Raw genomic sequence first — 11,240 nt, 5'->3', positions numbered from 1 at the left:
AACAAGAAGCTTGGTCAATTGAGTTGGTAGTTATCAAATTAAAAAAAGAAATTAGTAAAAACCGAGAGTAATTGTTACACATGTATGACTATTTTCTACTACTATATAAAGATGTTGTGCACCAATACCTCTTTCATATAGTTAGCTATTGCTCGTCTAGGAAATATTGCCTTTGTCAAAGTTGCCTCTATCAAACTTAGATTATACCATCTTTTCTTCTTATCTCCTTTTAACAGATTCTTTTGGTTATTTGTGAGGATTTTATATGCTGTTGGATTTGCTACATGAGTGAATCCATGGACCACAAGATCCCTTAGATCATCTTCTAACAATATTGTATTCATCTTCTTTCCCCACATGTAATCGTTTTCTCGTTAAAAGATTTGGATGCTGCTAACTCTTGTTGTCTTCTCAAACCATTCTCGACTCTCATATAATTCTCTAAACCTAGAAAATTATTGTCCAACACACCCTTAAACTTAAGACTGATAGCAATTTGAAAGACAAAACTCTAGATTGGATACAATTTTTTTTGTCTGATACCAATCTGAGGGAATACAACAAAAATAAAACACAAACACACATACACTACAGCTCTATAAAAACCAAAAAAAGACACAAACTATAGAGATCACTGAAGCAACACAACTCTCAAAAAATTATATTTTCCATCTAACCCAAAAGAAAATATTTTCAAAGCTTTCAAACTTAGATAAAAATATGTTTATAGGTAGTTTTACTGTGCGTGATTGGTTTTTCAACTATCTGGAGCTGCTATGTATTTCTATTTCCTATTGCCACATAGAGATGTTGTGCATCATTGCTCTATCTGGAGCTGCACACTATTAATTTCTTCCTCTAGAGCTGCGTGTTGTAATTGCAATGCAATCCTTGCTCTTCAATCCTCTGTTCTCTTCAGAAGATATATTGTTGCAATAACATTCTTCTCTCTTTCTTCGAATATCGATTGAACTTAATACTCTAAGCGCTGATCCTGTTCAGATGACTGGTGTGCCGTGACTCAACCCAAATTTCAATTTCAAACTTGCTTTTCCTTTCCGCTCAGAAAGACAGAGGAATTTTATCGAATGGTGTTCTCATCTTTTATATCCTTCCTTTGTGAAAACACGCTTTGGAGAGGAGAAAGAATTGGTGCCTATGGAATCGCTCAGGCATATTAAAATAGAGAAGCGTTCTTTGGTAGACATGTATGAAAATGTGAAAGCCTTGACAAGGGATGTGAACTGTTTGACATAATACCCCAAAGAAACGTAATTCGCATGGAACGTGTTGATTGCAGGATATTCACAAAATGGATTTGATGAAAAGGCTTTAGAAAATTTCAAGGAAATGTATGACCTAGATAGATTTGAGCATGGCATAATCTCTGGGTACACCTTGGCCCGTGAAAATGTATGTCCTGAAATGATTATAACATTCCAGTCACAATTTCATAACTTAGATTCAAATACATGCAGGAATGATAAACGTGATAATTTCCTTAAGAAAAATGTAAAATTTTAATTCAATCATACAAAAGTGATTGTAGTAGTCGATCAGCTATGGTTTGTAGATGCCCACTAGTTTAGATGATTAATAGTTCACAAAAGTTTTCCGCATACAAGTCTTAGGTTTAAAGTTGACATGAATAAAAATGGCAGAAAACATATTTACATTGTATGAGAGGGCAAAAGAAATATATGTGCAAGGCTTGTCAAATGTTGAGAAATAGGTATAAAGATTCTACAATTTTATGGTGACTAAAATTTAATATGCAAGCAGGTTAGATCATAATGTGTTGCAAAGAACTTTGGAATGAATGTATGTAAGCATCGCATGTGAAATCTATTAGTTTAGATTTCTTTATGCATCAATTTTTCAAACTATTATCTGAAAACAAAATATGAAAGTAGACAAAATGCCTTAATTGGACCCAATGAAATATTTGAAAAAAATAAGGGTGGCTCAAGCTGATCATTTTTTTTTTATTGGTAAACGACAAAGCCAGAGAAGTTTATATTAAAATTAATATTCTAGTTCCATAGATAATGTCAAAGGCCTTAAGGCAAAGAAACCAAAATAGACAAGGGATCGAGTCCCCAATCAAACCAAAATCATTCCTTATTAAAAAAAAATAGGAATGAACTTCAGAGCAAATCGACAACATTCTAACTACCTCGAGAGTTTGAGAGTATAAGCATACAATATCAACCTTTTTGCCTTAAAGTCTAGAAGCATCAACATTGATACTACATGAGAATCTTTAAAAGCTAAACAAAATTCTCTTCTAAAAGCAAAAGGAATTCATATCTACTAAAGCCTTGCTTCAAATGCCAACCCTACGCTTAACTCCAGACTGGGCACAACCCCTTCCTCGCAGATGTCCCCTGCGACTACCAGAAGCAGCTAACTACCCACAACCCTTGCTTTCTTGAGGAACACCACTACCCTCGCCTCTTGTAGGCAGACCATCATGCTCCATTTTTGAAGGGAGGAATCCGTTTAGTTTGGCGAAATCTTTGAATTCATATTCCCTATCGTGATCCTCAAGATTATCACCCAACAATTTCCATTTGAGAAACCTAACAGTCATGGCTATGAAGTACCTATTTTGTATCAAAGCAGGGCCTTTAACGTCTAGGAGAAAAGGGTAAAAATTGATAGTTTCTCCCGGGATAGAGAGAAGAATCATATCCCTTGGACGAGGAAGCCTTGTGCCAAGGATGGCATATTTGAGAATTGAGTCCAGTCCTTCCAGCATTTCTTCTTCGAACAGATGAGAAGTTAAGGCGAGCACCTCCACCTTAGGAACCTGGTTATCAAGCAATGAAGCCACAAATCTGGAAGAGATATGAGAATTATCTCTAGGATATTCTTTTCTGCTCAAGTGACCATGACCCAAAATCATTTTGACTGCCAAGATTACCAGCAGTTTCGAATTCCTGAGAAGTCTTTTTAGTCTTTGATAAAAAAATTCCTTAAAGGAAACTTGGCAGCTAGAGCAAGACAACGAAACTGGAGTGTTCGCCCCAAAACAAGAAATCGGATGAGGGAAAACCTTTGCTATGAATCCAAAGGGTTATGCCATTTTAAACAGAAGCTAGAGAAGTGCAATTTCTTGATAGCATAAAGGGAAATGAGGGAGGCGAGAAATAGCTAAACAAAACAAGGTAGCTGAAAAATTCTTGACTAAGGTAGAAATAACTACTTCCAACATTCCCTCTCGTACCAAGCATCATTAATGAGAAATGCCTTGAGAAATAAAGCTCGAGGAGAAAGGTGGCAAAAATCCGTATACCAAAGTATAGATATTGAAAGAAAGGACCTCAGAACTTTGCCACGAATTCATCTTGAGCATACCAAATCATGATGATGGCATCCTCATCACCTAATATGGTGACCTCAACAATCCTTCTTGAGACACGCCAAATCCAGACAATGAATGATGTCAGAGACATCCAGCTTAATAGTAACTTTCTCCATTTGTTTAGTAGATGACTTGTCAGGGAAAGTTGTGACTAGGCTAAAGGAATAATACAAATTCCACGTCAGCAACTCCAGCTCAAGCCTTCAAGGGGCGGGTAGGCGGAAAAATTAAAAAAGAAGATAGTCATTCAAATACAAATTTGAAAATCCAAATGGCCAACCGATGGAAATAACAATTATTATTTATTGTCATTGAAAATAGACCCCAATGAAAACACCGAGGTCAATCAAAATTCAATTCATCTGCCCACCAGTTGAAAGCAATCCCATCAAAAGCAACTTTGGAGAGGACATTCATGTCAGTGTTAGCTTCCCTATAGATATGCTTACAGGAGAACTTTTCAAATGTAGAAAGTGTCACTAAGATTTTTTCAAGCAAAGCTTTCAACCTCCAATTCGAGGAGAATGTGGTTCTAACTACATTGATGCTAATTGTTGAATCCCCTTCAATTTCTAGATTCTTGATTTTTTCGTTTAGAACACTCCATGCGACTATAGAACCAAACAATTAATCTCACTAGATGGTATTTTAAAATAAAGATTACTCAATTCATCCAACAATCTAATGATAATGTAGAATAATTGGCTCTAAAATTAAGAGATATATGGAGATCATATTCTACAATCAAAGGGAAATAATTTGTCAATAGAACTTATAAAAAATTAAGAGATATATGGAAATCAAATTATCCAACTAAAAGAAAATGATTTGTCAATAGAACTTATAATTTTAGAAGAAACTATATGATTCTCGTAGAGAAAAAGGAAAGATAGCAACATGCAAACAAGATCAAAGAAATATATAGAACTCCCCAAGAAAAATTATGAAACCAACAAAAATTTGCACTAAAAAGGAAATATAACATGTCTAATTAACATATACACCACATATGACCAACTTGTGGCTTGTGATTATGAAGAATTGAAAGGATAGAATATGAATATAATGCAATACACAATCAAATTCTTATCTTAAAAAAAATTAATGAGGTATAAATATAAATCATTCAATCCAAAGACAAAACTAACAAGTGCCACATAGTGGCTAGTACTAGCCTTGTTTTTAGTATAGTGTTAAATTAAATTAAAAAATTTAGGTAAAAGAATAAGTAATTCTTGAAATGAAATATCTTCGGAACAAATTTTTTTTATGTTTGCCCATTCTCGAAGTTCATGCATATCGATGATTATGACTCATTATTATGTATGGTTAAATATAAGCCTTAAATCTACGATAAAGGCAATGATTGGTTGACTCAAATGGTTTAGGAAGTTTCAGAGTAATATTCGAAGTGTAAAGAGATTTTAATTCATGGTGAAAAGACATTTTGCATTCAATTATTGTTTAATTAGTATTGATATTTGTATATTCAGTATTATAAAGAACATAAAAGTTTTAGAATCTACAATATTATTTTAAATGTTTTAGAATTTGATTATATTTTTAAATTTTTTTTTAGAGTTTGTGATATATTTTTTATTTTTATTTTTTTTTTAAATAGTAATATAATAATAATTTTATACTAATTTTAAAATATTATAATAATAATAAAAATATGTGAAATATTAAAAATAATTTAATATTAATAGAAAAATAATATAAGATGGTATAATAATATTGTAATTTTAATTATTATAATATTTTTTATTATTATATTATCTTACATAATGTATTTTTGTTGTTATTTTGAAATAATTTATAATTTAAATTTTAACAAAGTATGATAATTCTATTTAATATTTTTTTAAAGAATGCTTCAATTTTAATTTTTGGGACAAAGAGGAAAGCATAATATATAAATTAAAATAAAAGATTATATATGATAAAATGTTTTAGATGCATGTGATAAAATTAAAAAATATTTTATTCCTATATAAACAACCTTTTTATTTATTAAATATTATCTTATTTTAGTTTTGAATTTTTAAAATTATTTAAGACTTTTATTATAGATGTTTCATTTGCTAAAGAGTTAGTTTAAGTAAATAATTTTTTTTTTAAGAAAATAAAATAAAATAATTTTTAAGTGAGTAAAATAACTATAAATCAACTTATAAAGCTAAATTGTATTTAGCCAATAAGTGTACAATAAGTGTACAGAAAAATAATTTATTGAAAATTGTACAATTAGACTTTGGTAAATAAAAAGATTGAAAAAATTAAAAGTGAAAATTTGTTTGTGATTGGTTCAAATTAATTTTTTTAATAACTAGTTAATTGGAAAAACAAAAAACTCATTACAATAGTATTGCCTAACAACAAGTACTAATAATAAATGTATGTACAAACAATCTTACATCATTAATAAGTTAAATGACACTAATCTAACTACATTTAATTACACTTCTTGATCTCTCAATTTGGTTGGGGGATTGTGCAACATTGATGCATCAATATTATGCCTCATGACATTGGAGAAGCGTTTCAAGAAAAATTGGGATCTCTTTCCTGAAATGGAACGAGCTTTCCTGCATTTAGACTATGAATATAGACATAGACCTGAACATGAGAATGGGATTTCCTGGTTGCATATGATGGGTTGTATGCTTAACTAGCATTTCAAAAAATAAAGAAAAAAGCATAGAATAAAAATCCAAAAAAGATTTATACTAATCATGTAATTTCTGCAGTAGCTTGCAGGACCAAGCAAACGGTATGCTCAAGTCAATATAATAACTGACACAGCAACGTATCCAGATTTTGTAAATGCCTCTCCAATCATCCAAAGGGAGGGGTTCCATAACATTAATCACTCCCCTGCAAAACCGGGTCTTTAACTCTTCATCATCCTTCACGTTTGGGGGGCCATGTTGAGCATTGTGAATCAATTCCGCCATTACTGGTAACCATGTTGTAACAAAACCAACACGAAGCTTTCGTTCAACAATTATTTTCCCGTTACCCAGAGCCTCCAGACACCCCAACAGAAAAGGCAACATAATTTTCCTGCGGTTTACATTCCCTGGTCTGATATTGGAAGGTTTCAAGTTTTCACATAATATCCTCACAGCGGCTTCCATGGTCGTTGGATCACAGCGTTCAATTACTTTGAAGGGCCAGAGCAGAACACAATGACTATGTTCCTCATTTGCCCCGTTTTTTCTCTTGGTAGCATTAAAACTTACATCGATATGGCTACGAATAAATACAATGTTAAATTTCAACGCCTCTAAAATGCTGCGCCTGCACATATCTGCAATGCCTGAACTTGAACACGCATCTCCCTGCAAATTCTCTACTATAAATTTGCCCACTGCTTCTCGAATATTTGGTTGTTTATCATCGGCACGCTCTTCAGTGGAAAGAAAAGATAACATTGCTTTAAAATTCTCTCCCACAAAATCTAAATACTCATTCTTCTGTTTGTTAAGCCTTGCATTGAAATCAGGGAAGACGCTCAAATTCAAATTCAGAGAGGACAATAGATCTCTAATAGTAGATTCTTGCTCTGAATTCCAAGGAACAGCCTCCAAATATGTCATGCATTGCTGAATAAACTTACTCACTAACAATTCCGAAGCAACTGACAAAATTGACAAGCATTCATCCACATCGGAGAAACGAAGAGAAGAAGTAGAAGAATACATCATCTCAATGCATCGTAAATAGTTTTCAAAACATTGACAAGTGGTTACCTCAATTTCAAAGGGTCGGACATCAGAAGACCAGCGATCTGATAACAAAGTCTTAAAAAATTCCGAGTTTTGAAGAGTTTCAGAATGAAGATGTAGGGGATTTCCCTTATACTCTTCTCTATTTGGGCCATATATTTGTAATTTTACATCAGCAGAGGTTGTTTCTCCGAATTGATGTCGCTGGTTCACATATGTACAACTGTTCAAATCCGTCAGCATAATCTGCTCATTAGGTTTTGAATCCATGCCTGAAATCACACAGCACAAGCAATAATACAGTTCACAATTACTTCGCGACTTGTAAGATGGTAATGGTGGCCAAACTGCACTGAATATGAACATTGTAATGGTAAACTGCAATAAATATGATGGTGAATAATATCTTGTCATGGCCGACATGGTACATATTTTCCTTCCCAACTCTTCCCGCAAAGTTGAATGCTAATTGCAAAAAATACTAATAGTTTTAAATAAATTTCTTTGTCATCTCAACGGCTGGGCCTCCATTCCAACCCAATTCTTAGAATCTTTCAACATGGAAATAATTGTGTTTGGTGGTGATTTTAATGCGATTCTTCAATTGACTGAGAAGAGTGGGGGCTTGTAGAAGAAAAACAATGCTATGCGTGATTTCAGATTCTTTGTGGAATCCAACACGTTTGTTGATGTCTAACCTAGGGATTGATTTGCAAACATTGTCGAAAACCTTTCACGAGTTCTTGATCGTGTGCAGATTGAATGAATAGAATAGTTCATCCTTCAAAAAAAAATTTGAGGAAAAAACTATATTATTCATTACTTCATTTCTTATTTCATTGTCGGTACATTTCTTAGAATCATCTTCTATTCATTCCATTTTATGGGGATCGGGACAATTATAAGATATATGTCCTCTTCTTTCAAATTACCATGGAGTGAAATATGAAATGAATTTTTAGCATATGGTATAGAGGTTTCTACCTAATTAGAAGATTCAAAAAAAGGATTGGTTTGAACATGGAATGCTCCATAAAACATAGAATGTACATGTATTAGTATAGGGACATTTATTGATATATCTTCATAGTTTTTATGTTCAATTTGTCTATTGACGTCTATATGGATTTCTATGTTCTTTTGTTCAAATTATTCTTTTCTATTATATTCTTCATAAAATTTCTAAGCTTCAAATTCTCATTGTATGAAAGGTTTGAAATGATAACTTAATGATGTATCTTCTTTTCCTCCACTTGTACATTCTTTGTGGAATCCAAATGCCATATCATAAGATTGTAGAAATCTAGGTTTCTAAAGCCATATCAAAAATTGAAAATAATCCAATGATTAATTTTTGAGTTATGCCCCCCATACCGAGACCTATTTTTACTGTCATAGAAAAAACAAGAAATGTGCATGCCCAGTCTGCCTAGGGCATCAAATATCTCTCAAAATACAAATACATTTGATATGTAATAAAATCCATCTGAAAGCCCCTTGAATCTACTCTCATAATAATTAAGATTTAGATTTTTACCATGGTTATAATTTGAGATATGAACAAACCCTCGTACACACCTCCATTATTTATGGTTTTCAATCTGTTTTCACCAAAACTTACATAACTTTCTCAAAACTGAATGAAATCGACCCAAACCAAAAGAGAAGTAAAGGTTAATCACACATATTTCCAATGAATCCATTTAGAGGTCATAAATCTTTAATATGTGTCTGTACCATATGCTGCAACATGACTATTTTCGGAAAATCTGAAAGTTGCAATCCATAAAACATCCATAACTTCTTTGTTTCTCAATGAAATCACTCCAACCCAAAACAAGAAGGAAGATAATTCAAAATACTATCTAACCATGATAATTATACATAGTTTCCAGGCTATACAAGTCTGTACAAGGCCTAGAAACAACAAAGTAACAATGGAAACTATCAAAATGGCAAGCTTATGAATGCGCAAATTGTTCGAAATTGTTATCCTCCTTCTCATTCCCCTTGGTTCAACCAAATAAAATATTTTATAGCATCTTGGTCAATTTGGACCTTATAACTACCTCCAAGACCTTTCAACTTCCCATTTACAATTTTTCTAAATGTTGCATTTTGACAATTTTTAACAAATTTTACATTTTTTTGTCAAAATGGACTGAAACTTTGTTTACACACTCTTGACACCTTACAATGGACCTTAAATGGCCTTTTATAACTTGTATACCCTTCCATGGGTCTTTTGACTCATTTTGACCATCTTGACCTATAAGGGCCTATATAAACAACTAGAACATAATCAATACTTGCTTACATTTTTAGGCTTCCAAGCCTTAAAAATCATTCCAAATGGATTCAAATACATTATAAATGACCTTAAAATATCAATTATATTTCAAATGATGACTTTGACCATATATTTGCCTTACACCATGGGTGCTCCTGCACCAGAGGAATCGACTCACATTCAACAATGGGTATTTGAAAACGAATGATGGGTGGACAAATATAAACCTCCTGTCGAGTCATATAGGAACCCACAATTTCCAAGGCGAACTAAAAGAATGGTGGAGGAAAAACCAAGGAGAAAATTCGAGCAGTATCAACCTCGCTTTCAAAGGGGAAGAGGGGAAATCCTGCACATGTAAACCTAGGGAATTGGTTGCTAACTAATAACTAATCCTACAGGATGATAACTAATCCTACGAGATATTTGTATTATTAGAGTAGTTATTTTGTAACTAGCAGTAGTTTTCTATAGTTTAGTTTTCTGCAGTTTTCTTCTTAAATGTTTCATCGGTTACTGTTGTATATATTCTTTTCTTATCTAATAATATTGTGTGTGCGTATGAATCACATCTTTGGGCCTGTTACAGTGGTATCAGAGCCAAGTTACAGGAACCTGTAGGAAAACTATGGGTAGATGAATAAGATGATTACAAGTCTGTGATCATACTATGGAGTTTTAGTGGTGATTATGAAGTAAATGATTTTGCGAATTTGTTAGAATTAACAATACATTCTGATGCATTCTTTAATTTCAATTGTTGGAATAGTTCTTTCCAGTAAAGAGAATTATCATGAATGGTTTCGTAAAGTTAAGAATAATCTTATTTTTAATGATATGTGGGATGATGTCTATGAAAGCAAAGGTGATAGTGAAGCACTAGAGCAGCCTATAGATGCAAAAGAACTCGTCATCTAGAAGAGTAAAGACAAAAAGGCTTATGCTTTGATTGCTGCCTCTGTCAATGAAGAGGTGAGTGGGCATATAATCTCTTGTAAGACTGCATTTGAAGCTTTAAAAAAACTGAAAGATCTTTATGATTCTCATTCAGAGCTTGAAATCATACAATTGTTAATGAAATTACTCAAGTTAGAGATGAAAGATAATGATCCGATGAAGTTATCCTCTGAAATTAGAGCTCTTTTTCATGATATTGAAGCCACTGGTGTAAAAGTTGATCTACAACTCACTACTTTTATTAAAGCCCTGTATCCTACCTATTCACATTATCTTGAATCTCTTCAAGCTAGTGAAAATATGAAAGACATAACATTTGATAAACTTGTGGAGAAAATTGTAGAGAGAGAAAAATCCTTTGGGAAGAAGGCATCACATCCCAATGTTCAGACTTTGTGTCTTGCACAGCAGGGCAGACATCCAAAGATGAATCTTCTAAACATGACACTAGCAGTAGAGGTCGTGGCAGACGTCAATCTAGAGGAAGAGGAGGTAGAAATCATCAAGGTGATAGACAACATTCTCAACCTCAACACCAACATAGAATCTACCAACACAAAGACATCTAGTCAAGAGACAAACAATCTATGCAGTGCTATAGATGTGGAAAAATGGGTCATAGTGCCACTCTTTGCAGAACTCCTTGGGAGAAGATTCGTGACAAGAAAGAGCAGCCACCAAACAAAGGTAATCCTCCTGAATCTGTTCATTATGTTGTAGTACATTGTAACCTTGGGATTGAAGAAGTTTTTAGTACTTCATTCTCTTCTTGGAATGACATTTGGTTGTTAGATACCGGAGCCACATGCCACATGACATTTAGAAAAGAGTTTTTCGAGACATTCAATTAAAACCTTCAGGCATTGGATCTGTTAGACTTAAATTACCAAGTCTT

The 11,240-nt window shown here is 33.1% G+C and overlaps 1 protein-coding gene across 1 annotated transcript; it reads right to left on the bottom strand.

Annotated features, from left to right (window-relative positions):
* Positions 1–6,096: 6,096 nt before the first annotated feature.
* Positions 6,097–7,464, bottom strand: LOC131859123 (BTB/POZ domain-containing protein At3g50780-like). Its single transcript, XM_059212669.1, has one exon. It carries the CDS (start codon positions 7,462–7,464, stop codon positions 6,097–6,099), a length of 1,368 nt encoding a protein of 455 aa, XP_059068652.1.
* Positions 7,465–11,240: the final 3,776 nt, after the last annotated feature.

Source organism: Cryptomeria japonica, chromosome 10 (assembly GCF_030272615.1).
Source record: "Cryptomeria japonica chromosome 10, Sugi_1.0, whole genome shotgun sequence".
NCBI classification, from domain to species: domain Eukaryota; kingdom Viridiplantae; phylum Streptophyta; class Pinopsida; order Cupressales; family Cupressaceae; genus Cryptomeria; species Cryptomeria japonica.
Note: the sequence above shows the minus strand (reverse complement) of the source record. Positions and strands in the feature narration are given on the sequence as shown.